At 43.6% G+C, this 16,738-nt stretch overlaps 1 protein-coding gene across 11 annotated transcripts in view; it reads right to left on the reverse strand.

Annotated features, from left to right (window-relative positions):
• LOC125623191 (E1A-binding protein p400) overlaps positions 1–15,716 on the reverse strand; it is a 56,531-nt gene extending 40,815 nt beyond the window's left edge. For 6 of the 11 annotated variants that reach the window (XR_012665072.1, XM_075119998.1, XM_075119996.1 and 3 more), the window contains exons 1-9: positions 15,619–15,716; positions 8,985–9,298; positions 5,472–5,657; positions 4,303–4,443; positions 3,441–3,516; positions 2,777–2,796; positions 2,205–2,262; positions 811–897; positions 43–414 (exon numbers count right to left, since the gene is read on the reverse strand). Coding sequence is in view for 10 of the 11 variants with exons in the window: in XM_075119998.1 (XP_074976099.1) it covers positions 43–414; positions 811–897; positions 2,205–2,262; positions 2,777–2,796; positions 3,441–3,516; positions 4,303–4,443; positions 5,472–5,657; positions 8,985–9,059 (1,015 nt within the window). In the remaining variant the exon portion in view is untranslated. Of the gene's footprint in view, positions 1–42; positions 415–810; positions 898–2,204; positions 2,263–2,776; positions 2,797–3,440; positions 3,517–4,302; positions 4,517–5,471; positions 5,658–8,984; positions 9,299–11,818; positions 12,278–13,929; positions 14,464–15,618 lie in introns of those variants that run through there. The other 5 variants (XM_048822152.2, XM_075119994.1, XM_048822153.2 and 2 more) reach the window with 5 other exon arrangements.
• Between the last annotated feature and the right edge of the window lie 1,022 nt (positions 15,717–16,738).

Raw genomic sequence — 16,738 nt, forward strand, 5'->3', positions numbered from 1 at the left:
TATATGGGTTTACAGTAAAAACTAAAAACTCACACTTCATACCTTCATTACCAGCCAGGTGTGTGAAAAAGGCAATGACTTGAGTAGTTTTGCCAAGTCCTGCCTCATCTCCCAGAATACCATTGAGATTCTTCTTATATAACTTCACTAACCAGTCCAGCCCAATCTTCTGATACTCTCTAAGAGTCCCATACAACAGGGACAGAGTATCACCTTTTACTGTCGTTGTGATTCGAGCACTGTCTTTAGGTAACAGCACTTCTGCAGCAGCAGCAACCTCTACTATGTCTCTCATGTGTTTCATTGCAGCACTTGTTTTCTCTGTACTCGCATGCTGATCAATTCTGAGGAGTGACTCTATGAATACTAGTTCCTTCAGAGGGCTCGCTCTCTCACTTACAGAGTCTTCCATTTCTGAACAAAAGTAATAAAGATCATGAGGTTTCCAGTACCTGTGATGCATGTTTCAGTAACAACTGATGCAATATACAGACATGCCATTCAAAAATGTACATTTCAGCTGTGCTAGCCATTGGGATATAAGAATTCTGGACTGGGACAATGTCTGCATACATACACATACACACACATACACACACTATATATGCACGCATACATACATGCACACCAAGGTTTTTTTCATATAAAAATACACCTGACATTTCTCCAGATCAAGTATATTTCAGGAGATCAGCATTATCTTATAAAAAGGTCTCCTACAATATACACATTGGAAAGATACCTATGCTAGAAAGACTCTTTACAAAAGAAAAAACCCTCATACATAAGATTGATAAACAATCTTCCTACCTTCTTTGGCTAAATCAGTCAACCCAGTTTGATGACCCATATTTTCTTTTTCAAAATTTCTCACTTCAGCATTCTCTTCATCTGTCTCTAAAACCAAGCATTATTGATATTGCGAGTAAAAAATGTGAGCAATTTAATTTCTCTGTTTAAATGACAAGAAGTGACTTTAACTGTAATCTCTCGGAATTTTCTCAGCAATGAGCCAAATTTGCCCCTCATGTAATGCAACTTAGGTCAGCATTACTGTCATTTACTGACATGATATGCATTTACAGTTGTGTTGTAGCTGCAGTAGCTCCAAAGATCACCAAGAAGGCTGAGAACTGTCATTTTAAAATGATGTGTGTCAGATTTATTACTGAACAAGGAATAGGTGAGTTTCACCCACTTTACCCTCAGTGAAATTAAAGATAAGCTGCTTTTCACATCATAAGTAAGGCTGTAAGAAAGTTGTGATATTTTTGTTCAAAAGTTGTGGCCATAGTTTGTTAAAGCTGCAGTTTTGGTGTGGTCACACTAAAACCGCAACCTCGCCCCATATCCAGGCTTGCTCCACCCCATCATGAGGAGACTGGGAAGGAATTTCCATTGCAGCATGGAGCAGGCAGGAGCGCAATGACTGGGCAACCCTGCCCCAGTGACAGCAGCACAGACTCCTCCTTTCCATCCCTCCCCTCATACCGCAGATCCCTACAGGGCCAGGCTGCCAGGGGTTCATTTCAGCACTGCCTGCCCCTGGACGCTACTGCCCGCGGCAGGGGCTAGACTTTTTGCAGCTGGCTCCAGGTATCTCTGTTCCCTGCCTGTCCGACAAGGAGAACAACTTGGCTTGACCCTGGTGAACAGGCAGCCAGGCCAAATTTGAGTAAGTGGTGTGGCAACCGGATGCACGTGGTCAAAACACAGGGATGCCATTTCAAACCAGACTGTTCTCCTTGTTGGCAGGGAGTAGAGGCACACAGAGCCAGCTGCAGAGAGGCTGGTTCTTGCTGCTGGAAGCAGCATCTAAGGGCTGGAGGCGCTGAAATTTGTGACAACTATAAAAACTTGTTTTGTCTGCTAAAAGATGCAGTTCACAAAACAAAGTTGTTGCTCATGATTTTCTTACAGCCTTAATCACAAGGACATCTTGGCAGAAGATATTCCTTACTAATTATTTCCGTGTTCCACAATGTGTTTCCTTAAAAGCTTCTTCAAAATTTAAGTCTAAAGGAACAAGCATAGGATTAAACAATCATTAGGCCTTGTAAGCCCCATTTCAAAACAACACATACACTTGGGGCAATTTTGTCTTTGAGTGAGTTTATGTTCTTAAATTTCTAATTTAAATAAGTCTTACAGATAGCTTTATAACAAACCTATAACTACAACTGGGAAAAAAAAAAAAAACAGACCTTCGTGATCAGTAAGCAATGTGATTGCTTTTCTTTTTCTCCCAGATATTGCTAAATCCTAAACAATAGAAAATAGAGCTTATTTTACACAAATTATAAATCCCAAACCTTCAACATGCAAGATGCAAAATAATCAGTAAGCAGCTGCAATTTCGTAAGAACATTCCAAAACTTCCAAAGACAATTCTCATGCTACTTTCCCTCCTTGCCCAGACTCCCTCCCAAATATAATTATACAATAGTACAAGGCCCCAATCCCGCAAACACAGGCATTAATCTCGACAACTATACACCTCGAGTCCACACTGACTTAAATGAAACTGTGTTGGGACAGGAGACTATGCTAATGCATCTAGTTTCTGGACTGAGGTTTAAGCATGTTTTTACTGAGACTAGGTTGGATTTTTAACAATGAACTAAAACAACCACCATTAACTATCTGAATGTCTTATATTGACCACATGAAAACAAAAAATCTCACTGTAATTAGCACTCATTTCAGGACTGTAAAATTAGCATAAATAAAATAAGTAAGCTAGCTCACTAATGCATTCTGATTTAACAGTAGTTACCTGAATTCTTGTATCTTGACCTGAAAGATTATAATAGCATATTAGACACCATTTTTTCACTGATTAACAAAGCACATCCTATTGAAAATTATTCAACATGTTTCTTCATTTTTTTAATCAATTTCTTCAAGAATGTATGAGATCATTCATGATTATGTGCCAAGGAAAAAGTTATAAAAAAGCATGAAGAACTGAAATCAATGAGGTCCTGTAGCTTTAATTTATGTTCAAATTTAATTCTCGGACCAAATTCAGCTCTGGCATAAGCAGGTGCAACTCCACTGAAGTGAAAGAAAGAAAGAAAGAAAGAAAGAGAGAGAGAGAGAGTTTGTTTGTTTGTTGGAAATGGTGCATCCCGTCTCTCAGAAAATCATGAGATGTGCCATATTAAACCCACATAGGAACAAGAGTTCAGCAACAAAGGCTGCAGGCTAATGAACTCTCAGTGAGAGCCTTGGTACTTCTGGGTATTATGTTCAAATATATCCATTCTAACAGCAGCACAAGTAAAGTTCTAATTAAACTAGGAAAGAGAAAAGTTAATTAGGATACAAAACTATGACCAAGACATTTGTTTTTAAATAGTATTTTGATGGCCTTTCACCATTTCCACCTTGTGAGAATCTTCTGAAAAATGTCTTGATAAAAAAAAACATCCATGTACCTCTTTTTGAAATTTCTTGTACATTTGAGGTATTTTTCATTCTTTTTTCTTCTACTTGCAGTTTTAATTCTACCACCTAAAAAAGGAAGTGTGAGGTGAAAGGAAAGCAGTAAACATTAATGAAGTTAACTGCATTTAATCTTAAAGAGAACTATGAATTTCCTTCTATTCCTTCACCAACAGGACAGGCAACCTTTACATGCACTCCTCATTCCAATCAAGTCACATAATTGCTGCTTTTTGTCATTTTAAGAAGTCTTCGAATATAGAAGATTTTAAACCAGTGTGGAACTCTGAAATTTTACAGATACTGATTTTTAAATGAGATCCTGAGACAAGGGTGGCTCTTCCTTCCAGAAGAAACTAATGAATCTTTAATCTTGAAGAATACCTGGATATTACAGTGATAGGCAGTTTAGAAATTATAATAATATTGGGCCAGATCTTCAGCTATGGCCATAATGCAGAGTTCCATTAACGGGGAGGAGTGCCAAAATGGCTTTAAAGTTCTCCTTGGCACTGCTGCCCAGATCCTGATGCTCTTCTATACATGCCATTCTATTAAATCTGCCTGCGGAATGATCCAAATTATGTCAAGTTTTAATGTTTATAGTGGGCCAAACATGCAGCCCAGGATCTCCATGGCACAAGACACTGTCTCAACCATGCCCCTTTTCCCCAACACTACTTGAGTCCTTGCCTTGGCTCTAGTACACTGCAAGATCATCCCTGTAACATACTACTCTGTCAGTGCAGGACAAACCAAACCAACCACATATGAGGATATGGCCCAATAACTTTTCAATAGCACTACACTACCTCTTTAAACATTTTTGCATTTATACTTTCACAATACATTTACCTGTTTAATGCTGGACCAAAAATGTTCAATTTCTCTAGCAGTAGAAGCAGCAATGCGCCTCAGTCGATTTTGTTCTGTTTTCTTTCTTCTCTCCTTATGAAGTCTCTTATCTTCATGATAGCACACCACATTTCTGATCAGCTGGATAAAAGCATTAGTTTTATTTTAAAGTGTAGCACCAGCTAGCTCTATGCTTCTTGCTTTGTGCCTCACACTGGAGAAGAAAGCAAAAAAATATACCCTGAAAAGATATACCACTAAAAAAAAAACAACCCTAGGCCTATATACGCACACTTTAAGCAAAGCACACCAGGAATACACACACTCTAAGGGTATGTTTACACCATAAAGAAAAACCTATCGCCAAGTCTCAGAGCCCAGGTCATTGACTTGGGTTCATGGGGCTTGGGCTGCAGGGCTAAACAGAGCAGTATAGACATTCAAGTCCAGGCTGGAGCCCAGGCTCTGCAACCTGGTGAGAACCAGGGAGATGGAGAGGGTATAATTCTCCCCACTCCCCAAGGTTCAGAGCCTGGGCTCCAGTCTGAGACACAACATCTATGCTGCTATTTTTAGTCCAGGAGACTGTGCTCCACAAGCCAAAATCAACCGACCTGGACTCTGACACTCTGTGCTGCGGGCTTTTCGTTGCAGTGTAGACATGCCTATAATTATATATTAGGGTAACCATTAACTGATCTCTTGGTGAGGAGAGAATAATGCTCAATAATAATGCTCATGGATTGAACTGTTTTTGCAGTCTTTCATCACGTAAATGAATCCAAGACACAGAGAAGAGATTTCTTATGTTCTAATCTACATTCATGTCACCTACATTACAGGATACCAGAATAATCTAGTGCCCCAATATATAATCACCTAGCACCAGTGCTGATGAGAGACCTAGGTTCCTATACTTAAGACAAAAGGTCACTACTTTTAGAACTTTAGAATTCTCTGAAAATATAAGTGTTTTATGAAGTGCTTTACAAACTTTACAAGTTTACAAATATGCTTGTTTTGCTCGGGGAGATTGAAAATGGCCCAATGTCAGTGGCAGAGCCAGAAATAAAACTCTTGCATTCTGACTCTCAGTGTCCAGGTTCTAACCATGAGAATGCTGCCTATTTTTCCATGCTGTGTGTTAGAAAGAATCATATCCATATTACCTTCTTAGCAGTTGCTGTTTTCCACCTTCGCTCTTGAACAAAATCAGTTGCCATCCATTGCATTTCTTCCAGTAGATAATCCTGGTGAGATTTGGGTCTTGCAGCCTCTTGAAGTTTGGGCAATCGCCTTAGGGACCATAAACCTTCTTTCCTGAGGTCTGCTATTCGTTGATGCACTTGGGTTTCCTTAAAAATATGCAAAACTATACTTAGTTCTCTTGTTACATAAAAAAAAAGGATGATCACAGAAAGAAGACATGACTTCCTCACTGAAATGAATGATGGAAAGTATTACTATCTGCAGAAACAATTCACACATTTTACATCACACTATCCAAATAAAGAATATGAATAACGGTTCAGGTAACATTAATGGTTTGCATAAATCCTCAAAAGGAGAGGAACTCAGGATGGAGTGGTGCTCTCTCTTGAAGACTTCAGAATAGATGTTTTGAAAAGGTGAAAATAATCATCAGCATAGTAGCTTTTCCCCCCCAATGCAGCGTATCACACTTTAAACAAAAAATTTCAAAGCCTACACATCTGACTAATGATTATTGATGGCTGGCTCAGATACAATTTCAATTCCATCCTCCTTTCTTATTCTGAGAACCAAGTAGGGAATAATTTGATGAATAAGTTTTAATACAAATTAACATTAAAATAGAGAGCAGAAAACTACATGCAGAGTTCCCCCATTTATCCTATCATTTCATAGATGGAAGCTTTGCAAAGCTAGTGCCAAAGCATGAACTTGCACAATTTACTGGATTTTTTTAAAGAATATCTGTAATCATTCTCTAGTTGGCTCTTGTGCATACACAAGTTATACAACTACTGTTTGGGATAATTTATTTTGTTTAATTGCATCTCTGCTTACAAAACAGGTTATACCACCTCTCGGATACCATTATATGGAACAGATTCTATTTCCTTGGAGGAGTGTCTGTCACACCTTTTCATGCCTTTTCTTATTAGAGATAAAAGGATAAATGTCTCATAATGATGTCTCTGATAATTGTCTCGCATAATTGATATCATGAGGCCCAAGTTCTTTTCCTCCAAGAAAATCTTTTTAAAGCATTTCCTTTCTAGAAAAGGAAGGATGCCTCTCACTCAAGTCAAATATAATACCCTATCAGAATTTATAAAGCACATCTCGCTGTAGTATGCAGGTGGCTGCATGATATCTGCATGCTGAGTGAATTTTACACCAGTGCAAAGGATCTGCATAAGACTCTTATGCAAAACTTTTCATGAAACTCTGTGCAAAACTTAGTAGATTCATAATACTGCTTTCCTTTTCAACAAAGGATTACTCTATTAGTCTCTTCAGTGTATAGTCCGGGGGGGGGCAAACTATGGCCTGTGGGACTGCCAGCCCCGTGGTGCAGTGGGGCTAAGGCAGGCTCCCTGTCTGCCCTGGCCCCGCGCCGCTCCCTGCAGCCTCGGAGGGGGCGGGGGGGCAAGGAGGGAACAGGGCTCCACGTGCTGCCCTCACCTGCAGGCATTGCCCCAGCAGCTCCCATTAGCTGGGAACTTCAGGGGAGGTACCCAGAGGCAGGGGCAGCGCAAAGAGCCCTCGGCCCCTCCCGCAGGGGCCGCGGTACTGGCCACTTCCAGGAGCGATGTGGCGCCAGGGCAGGCAGGGAGCCTGCCTTAGTCCCGCTGTGCGCAGCTGCCACCCCAGAGCCCCTCAATGTAAGTGGCACTGGGCCGGAGCCCGCACCCTGAGCCCCTCCTTCACCCCAACTCCCTGCCGCACCCCAATCCCCTGCCCTGAGCTGCCAACCCTCGACCTGAGCCCCCACTCGAACGCCGCATCCCCTCCTGCACCACAACCCCTTGCCCTGAGTTCCTTCCTGCACACCACACTCCACTCCCACCCCACACTCCCCTCCCACACCCCAACCCCTACCCCAGCCCTACATTCATGGCCTGCATGAAATTTCCCCACCCAGATGTGGCCCTCGGGCCAAAAAGTTTGCCCACCCCTGGTATAGTCTGAAGTCCAGAATTTTCAAAAGAGACCAGTTGAAGAATCACCCTTTCCTCCACTAGATTGTAATACTGTTTGTTTGAATGATGCATCTTGAAACAGAGACCTTTCATTTTTCAGCTGAAAGCAACCATTTAACCTGATGGCCATTACTAAATCCAAGTTGAAAGAAAAGCAATCACCCGCTACTGGAATCTTCTGCTAAATCACAACTGGACAAATATTATTTTCAACAAAATACAGATTGATATATTAGGTCCTGAAGAAAATAATTCCAGCAAAGACAAGGTAGATATCTTGGCCCTCTCCTAGGCACCACTCTCTCCAGAACTACCACAGACACTGACTTTTGTTTTTGCCAGCGGGTATTCCTCTTCGCTCCCTTCCTCTCTCCCTCCCACCCACCCCCGTGCAAGCGGTGGTTGGGGCCTTGGGAGGAACAGGCCGAGTAAGGACAAGACCTTGGGGCGGAGCAGCAGGAGGAGCCTCGGGGCTGGGCCAGGTGCTGGGGCCCACAAAAGATTAATCCAGCCCTGCAGGTGCTGAACATCTCTTTTTCTTTTTTTGGTGGGTGCTTGTGCCCCAGAACACCCACGGAGTCGGCACCTATGAGAGCTACCACTGTATGATAAGAGAAACTGGAATACAGATACTATTAGCTACAGAATATGTGAAGTGTGCATGGACACAAAGATTTTCATCTACAAATTAATAATCAAAATCCAGTTTTACTATGTGATGGCTCTTTGAAGTGAGTCATTGGTTCCTAATAAGTTCCAGTAAAAAACCGACGATTATTGGCCCTAATTTGCTCCCTTACTGACAGTATCAGAAATGCATAGGACTAAATGGGCACAGGAAATCAATAACTCTCTCTTCCCCAGAGATCTCAGACCTAACATACAGGGTCCATCTTGTCAGGGCACTGTGAAAAAGTTTGCATGCCCCTCCTTATGTTGTACACGTTAGGCAGGTGACTTCAATCTTCAAGGCTGTCAATCTGAATGAAACCTTCCACATGTATTAAATACACTTAAATATAAAAGTTAATTTGGTGAAGTAAAAGGAAATAAAAACAAAACTAAAGATTCTTAAAGTTCCTGGGGTTGAGTATTAGACCAACTAGAAAAAAGAAGATTAAGGAATATTTACTTCACAAAAGTAAATCCTTAAGAGAATAAAGCAGCAGAAAGGCTACGAACAGAGTTTACCTACCTTCAAACTTGACATGGTAAGAGACCCAAAACTAGACAAAAAGATTACAACATTATGTCTTTGTTCCTAGGATTCTCTCTCTATCACAGTCAAACAGAACTACCCAATTGTGTTAAACAAACAACATAATAGAGGAAAACCTGCATGCATTTCCCAGAACATAACACACAAAACCACACTTTCTATATATTTCATACAAGACAATGCTTGTATAAAAGAAGTTTTAATCAGAATACCAGCTCCAACACAGCAACAGGTAACAGTGGCACCTGCCTCTGTACATGGAGTGCTGGCTGTACCTGCTGTTGAAGAGATATCATGAGGTGGCTATATGGAGCCGAAAAGATGGAAATACTTTGTGGCTGGGACTCCATTTTCTGAGGCTGTTCTGGAAACTCTCCGACAGGTGGTTGATGCTGTGAAAGCTGCAATGAAGCTGGGAAAGCCACTGTGAAGACGTCAGCAGGTTGCTGCCTCCCGAGCAGCTGAGATGGAGGAGTGTGTGAACTTGCCACATTTTCCACAGACAGATGCTTGGATGGATTATTTTACTGTTGTTGGCTTTGTTTCTGTCCTGCAAATTGCACTGTTGGAGGAGTGGGAGGCATTCTACCTGCAAAGCAAAAGAAAATCATAACATATCCATTTTAAGGGTTGACGTTCTGCTAATTTAACTAGCGAAATATTAAGATAGCAAAAGGGAAAACACAGAGATTTTTGTTAACCAAGTTGCTTTATCATAGGACACCATCACTATAATATAATTACATACCAAAAAACTACAGCTACCAAGCTGCAAAGCAATCAGTGTTTTAAAGTGTGCTGTATAGAAATGCTGCTCTTTAAGCTGATGATAAACTAATTTTCTGTTTATGAATATGCAAGATAAAGAGAGTGAATCAGGCAATCAATTTTATATTAGTCAGAGTATCAAATGATCAAAGGAACAACTTCACTAAAACAACAATTAAGAAAAACAGCAAATTAGACACAGAGGGGTAAAATATCCAACCCAGAGCTCTGAGAATGAGATGTGCAACTCTCACCAAGGTTACCAGGAATTTACCCCAGAGAGTTTTTATGTTAGATTAATTGGTATTAGGTGTAATGTTCCAATTAGAGAAAAAATAATGTAAGCAATTATCTTTAATTAGAAAGGTAAAACTAGACTAGTCATGGTCATTTGCATTATTAAACATTAACTATAAATCTTTGGTATCAGTAGTGGGTATATCAGCTTTATTCTAAAACTTTTACCTTGTATCATTCGCATTAGCTGTTGAAAAGGAACATCTGAAGCCACAAACTTCCATTATAACTGTGTTTTCACAGTCAGTCATTTTCTTTCCAGACATTCATTCTCACTGGAATCACTCTGGTCATTTTTACGGTAGTACAATGGGCCAATACCAAAACCCTTACTTGTTAGAGTGGTCTCATTAACAAGAGTGGCCCAGTTCTACAATGGAACACCTCAAGTCCCACTGATTTAAAAGGAAATTGAGGGCATTTAGCAATTTACAGGTAGATCATAACTCTTAATCTTTACTTTAGTTCTGTAATTGACACTCTCATATTTGCATCACTTGAACAAATTCTAGGTATGATCTATTCTGAAAACTGTACAGCAACAAGCAGGATGCAAAATCCCCCTTAAAATGCCAGGAGAAGGGAAACCCAAACAGTGCACAGTCCAGAAGTAAATAAATTAGACGAAATTAACAACAAACTAAGGAACTAAGCTGTTTGCTGTACTGTTATCAAAACTAGCCATGCAAGTTTAGGGGCAACATTTTATTGTTTTTAATTGATGAGAGATGCAGTCAAAAGTAGTGAATTCTTCTATAACATATCAAATTTAATGAAGGAAAAAATCTTGGGATGATACATAAATTAGAACTTTTGAACAGTATTTGAAATAGTTGCTGCTAAGATGAAAAAAAACAATTTCTAACTTGTATCTAGGTGGGCAGTTGCAGGAATATATCTCCATCTGCCTTGTTCTGTCACAATCTTTTCCCGAGAGAAAATATTGTGAAAAAAGAAAATAATTATCCTTTTAAAATTTCTGAGAACTATGCAGCATTTTATTGATAATACTCCATTATACAGCTGTTTCACTGAAATCATAAGAGGAAAACGCATATTTTGCTGTGAATCATGTATTGTTTCTAATAGATTTCTATCACAGTGGAAGTGTGTGCAATTATGAAGGCCTATCACAATTGGAACCCTTGTATTAAGTTCAACTCAAATCAAAAGGGTTTTTTAAACGTCCTTCCTAATACATAAGAATTACAAAGCTTCCCATGATAGAAACCCATAACATTTTATAAACAACAGGCACTTCAACCATTGCCTTTATTGATGCTAGGGATCATGACTGAGGTGCAGCAATATAGCAGAGTGGTTGAGAGAGGTGGAACAAAGAGAGAAAGAAAAGAGAAAATGAGTCAGAGCCTATACAGGTGACAAAGAGAATTAAGCCATTTGTATTTCTGTTACTGTATGACAACTTTCTAAGGAGATAAACTAATTAATAACTTTGGAAAGGAAGGAAAACAATTCAGTTTTGAAATTAACTAGGCTTTAAATTGCCAGCAGCGGACACTGCACGATTACAAAACTTGCTTCTGGTCACAAAAGGGCCATGATCCAAATAAGAGCACAGCTAAGTGACACAATTAAGAACAAAAATGGTTCAAGTTAAGCAGAGTAAAGGCACCCCCCCATAGGTGAATATATAAACATTTATATCAACAAGAATTAATCTCATTCCCAAAGTTAATATATGCTTTTTAATTAAGAAAGAAAGTTTTCATGTCATCTTTCATTTTGTGACACTGTTTTACAAAATCCAGTTACAGCTGCTGTAGTTAAATAGGGGGAAAATGGAATCCTCAGCTTTAGGCAACAGACTTTACACCACACACACAATTTTAAGAACCCTTACGTCTGTTCAGATAGCAAACCACAATGTAATTAAACTACCTTGAAGATTTCACTAATTGCTATATAATTACTTGCCAAAGGAAGAAGACTGTGACTTTATTTTAAAATTACAATGAAAATGTATATGATTACGAGGATGTACATACTAAGCATCCCAATTCTTCTCCTTCACATTACTTACCTCCTGTGTGTTTCTGATGGCCTTCACCAAATTCTTCACTTGCTTGAAAAACACTTCTCTAGCAAAATCACTGTTCTTCGGAACTTGGGATCTCATGAGTACAAATATTTGTGCTACGTCTGTGCTTTCACTAATATTTCCTTTAGTGTCCCCATTCCAAGTTACTAAAGGTTTTTTACCTCATGATTGATAATCTCAGATTTTTCCTCCTCCTCCAGATCCAAACTACTTTGCCTAAGGTATGCTTGTAATGGCACACGGTATTTTTTCTTAAAAGCTAAGAAGTTCATCATATTCCTTTTGACAATGTAGCAAGAAATAGTTCAATCAAGTATTCCTTCAGAACCCTCATCCATTCGTAGTGGCAATCTAAGCACTGCTTTCTTATCAGCAGTTTCTTGAGTTGTAGGTTGAATCTCTTCTAGCTTTTAGGGATTTTGCCCCCCTACTACTGTATATCTGTAGCGAAGCAAACAAGGTTAAACAAATCCTGTACAAGAGTAGCTCAAAAAGGAGGCGATGGTCAGCCAGGGCCTGAGTGGCCATATGGGCCTGCCTGCCAGTCCTCACACTGCCAGCCCAGGGGCTGCCACTGAAGATCAGCTATAGAAAGCACGGGGCTAGCCACTGAGACCTGGTCTTTTCCCCTTCCCCCAAACTCAAGAGCTTCTCCCTCAGCCCTTCAAGACCGCCTCCTCAGAACTTCTCCCCTTTTCCTCCAGGAGACCCCCCTCAGCATTTTCCCCACACCTCTTTTAGCTCCAGCTTTTAATCTGCTTGATGTCCCCTCATATACAATGGATCTGCTCAATTATTTTCCTTGAAACACTTGATGCTGTTAGAAGCTGCCCTTGGATACTAGTATTGATTCATGGTGGAAAATTAGTAGTTTTCATATGACATCGGCTAGTCACTGACAATGTTTGCTTCACTAGCTATAGGTCCAAGATGCTGAATGAAACAATCTGTGAATGAGGTTGTCAAAACCTGAATTCTCATACAACAGCAGTTGCTCCAGAATATGGAAGTTGTACCCATGCTTGAGCTTTCTTGATACACAAAAAGTCCATAATTTGAAGGCCTCGGATTAATTAATCTCCCAACACACCAACATTTACAAATCTTGGTGTTAAATATTGAAGCCAGGATCTAGAATGTCTACCTAAACATTTGGTAACGACAGCACCAGTACAGAGCTGGATTGTGTAGGGCTTTGAGACTGAACCTGTTGGAGCAATGGCAAAATAACTAGAGTATGTGCTAGAGATCAATGCTCAAACCTCCTTTGGACAACGTTGGATTTGTGATTAGCAATAGGATAAACATTATCTGCTGGATTCCTAGAGCTACTGGTCAAACTGCAGTGTCATGTTCCCATTCTGCCCAGCTACTGGAATTCAACTCATTATAAATAGTTATATTTGGTAACTGTGGTGCAGGCAGGCTTCCAGAGGAGATATATCCCTTAAGGGCAGGGGATACAGGGAAGCAGCACAGCAACATAGATATCATACATCGAGACAGAAAATAGATCGGATAGGCAGCTCCTTGTATTTCTCTGCACGCCCAATTTACCTTAACAATAGAGATGACTAAGTCCAAACAACATTAACACAAAAAGAAAAGGAGTTCTTGTGGCACCTTAGAGACTAACCCATTTATTTGAGCATGAGCTTTCGTGAGCTACAGCTATAGCTCAGCTGTAGCTCACGAAAGCTTATGCTCAAATAAATTGGTTAGTCTCTAAGGTGCCACAAGAACTCCTTTTCTTTTTGCGAATACAGACTAACACAGCTGTTCCTCTGAAACCTAACATTAACACAGTAATTAATATCCATAAAAGCAAGGAAGATCTGAGTTAAAGTAAAACATACATGTATCCAATATACACCATATATCCCTCATTTGGGTACCTGCTTAGGCCATGTCTAGACTAGGAATCTTGTTTGTGTTAGTACTACATTTCTTTGCTTTAGTCTTCTATTGCAAGTTAAATATTTAGGTTTGTGTGTCATTTTGTGCTTGTCAATCTATTTAATCCTTCTTCTAGCACCAACCCTGGAAACAGCAACATTTTTTCAAGGCAAGAGCTAAGCAGTAAATGTTCTTACTATATATATATCCAGGTCTGAAGTAAGGGTGCCCAGTGTGTCTTGTTTCAAGCGATGCCCCAGATTTTTAGAGGACTCCCCTTGCACCTTCCTGAGGCCTAAAAACCAGCCGGAGGGGGGCCACGCAGCACCAAGCTTAACTCAGCCTGTGTTTTGTTGGGTTGTTTTTAACAAACCAGCGGTTAAGGAGCGTCTGTCCCAGGAGCACAGAGAGTCAAGCAGCCTATTCTGGGGGTAACCTTAAACTCCAGAAAGGCACAGACACCTGCGTGGAGGCATCAAGCTTTAGGGGCGGTGTAAGGCTCAGCAAGGAGACAGGTCGTCCCCTGCCCCGGACAACGGCAGCACGGGGCTGCACCCACCACAGCGCTGACAGCTGCGTGACAGAGTCCCTGCGGGAAAACGGGACAGACACTCGCTCAGCCAGGGCCTCGGGGGCCCCAGGGGTCTGCCAGCCCGCCCACCAGCCCAGGGGCTGCCACTGATGATCAGCGACAGAAGGCACCGGACTGCTGTCCACCGGGATCTGGCGCCAGCCTCTTCCGCGCCCCCAAGAGCTTACCCCTCGCCCCCCGAGCTTCTCCCCCTCAACCGAGCGAGGCCCGCCCCCTCCAAGCTTCTCCCCTTCAACCGAGCGAGCCCAGCCCCGCCCCCTCCGAGCCTCTCTCCCTTTCAACCGAGCGAGCCCAGCCCCGCCCCCTCCGAGCTTCTCCCCCCTTCAACAGAGCGAGCCCAGCCCCGCCCCGCCCCCTCCGAGCTTCTCCCCCCTTCAACCGAGCGAGCCCAGCCCCGCCCCCTCCGAGCCTCTCTCCCTTTCAACCGAGCGAGCCCAGCCCCGCCCCGCCCGAGCTTCTCCCCCCTTCAACCGAGCGAGCCCAGCCCCGCCCCGCCCGAGCTTCTCCCCCCTTCAACCGAGCGAGCCCCGCCCCGCCCGAGCTTCTCCCCCCTTCAACCGAGCGAGCCCAGCCCCGCCCCGCCCGAGCTTCTCCCCCCTTCAACCGAGCGAGCCCAGCCCCGCCCGAGCTTCTCCCCCCTTCAACCGAGCGAGCCCAGCCCCGCCCCGCCCGAGCTTCTCCCCCCTTCAACCGAGCGAGCCCAGCCCCGCCCCGCCCCGCCCGAGCTTCTCCCCCCTTCAACCGAGCGAGCCCCGCCCCGCCCGAGCTTCTCCCCCCTTCAACCGAGCGAGCCCAGCCCCGCCCCGCCCGAGCTTCTCCCCCCTTCAACCGAGCGAGCCCAGCCCCGCCCGAGCTTCTCCCCCCTTCAACCGAGCGAGCCCAGCCCCGCCCGAGCTTCTCCCCCCTTCAACCGAGCGAGCCCAGCCCCGCCCCGCCCGAGCTTCTCCCCCCTTCAACCGAGCGAGCCCAGCCCCGCCCCGCCCCCTCCGAGCTTCTCCCCCCTTCAACCGAGCGAGCCCCGCCCCGCCCCGCCCCGCCCCGCCCGAGCTTGTCCTCCACCCCCTCGGGGACCGTCTCGCCTCTGAACACCCCCCTCTCAGAGCTGGTCCCCCGCCCTCAGGCAGCTCCCCTCGACCCCGCCCCGCCGCGGGAGTGTCTCCGGCCTAGCCCCGCCTCCCAGCGGCCCTTCGGCCCCGCTCAGAGAAGTCCCGGGTGGTACCACCGCAAGCTCACCCTGAAGGGGGAGAAATGCCGGGTGGGGTGTACCACTCCGGGCTCTGGCGCAGTGACTCACCTTAGCCGGGAAGAGCGAGGCTGTCGGGCGAGGAGCGACCACAAGCGCGCGGGGGGGGGGACAGAGAATGGCGGAGGACTCCGCTACGGGCACCCGGCAGGGACAGAACAGCGAGGGTTCCCAGCCACCTCCACTTCCCCTCTGCTCTGTGCTCACCAGAGGCGCTGTTGTCGGACAAGAGCAAGGGGAGTCAGGAAAGGGGGACAACCCTCATCTTGCTACACAAGTTGCTAGGGTGCCTGCACCGCTTCACGGCCCAATTCCAACGGGACAGGGCTGCCAACTCCCCATGTGTTGCCTTCTAGCTGGGGGTAAGTGGTGCGTGTCCGTAAGCCCCAGCTCCTGGAGTCATGTTACTATGGAAGAATCGCCACTTTCCTATTAAAAAAACAAGTAAGTTAGGACCCACCTGCACCCTGCAGGCGCACAAGGCAAATAAGAACCACTCTGTCTTTTCTCTAAATCACATTAGTTCTGAGCGTCTGACTAATGCTGCCTGGCAAGATGAGCTGGGCCAGACTTATTATGCATGGCTGGTCTGTGCTAGAAAGTTGGACCAGCTTAACTACATTGCTCAGGGCTGTGAACAAATTCATGCACTATGCGAGTAACTAAGCCTAAACCCCACTCCTAACCCTCCCACTAAGTTGATAGGAAAATTCTTCCATTGACCTAGCTACCATCTCTTGGAGAGGTAGACAGGGCAGCACAGCTGTTAACAGTGCTGCTTATAATTTTTCTAGTGTAGACGTACCCACAGACACAGGCAGCTGCCCAGACAAGTGTGGACCAAGTTTTTAATTGTAGAAGGCCTGGTCTGTACATGAAGTTATATTGGTATAACAATGTGAGTTAGGAGTCTTTTTTTTAAAACCATTATAGTTTGAGTTCAAGCCCTAGCGTAGTCTAAGTTATCCAGTATAAAGGGAACATCACTTACGGTCTAGATAATACTTAGTCCTGCCTGTGCCATGAGTGCAGGGGACTGAACTAGATGACCTCTCAAGGTCCCTTCCAGTCTTATGATTCTATTTCACTTCACAAACCACAATATGACTTGGTCTACACTACAAACCTCTGGCAGCATAGTTATGTCTCCTAGGGGTGAGAAAAATTCACA

Source organism: Caretta caretta, chromosome 15, assembly GCF_965140235.1.
Source record: "Caretta caretta isolate rCarCar2 chromosome 15, rCarCar1.hap1, whole genome shotgun sequence".
In the NCBI taxonomy this organism is placed as follows: Eukaryota; Metazoa; Chordata; order Testudines; family Cheloniidae; genus Caretta; species Caretta caretta.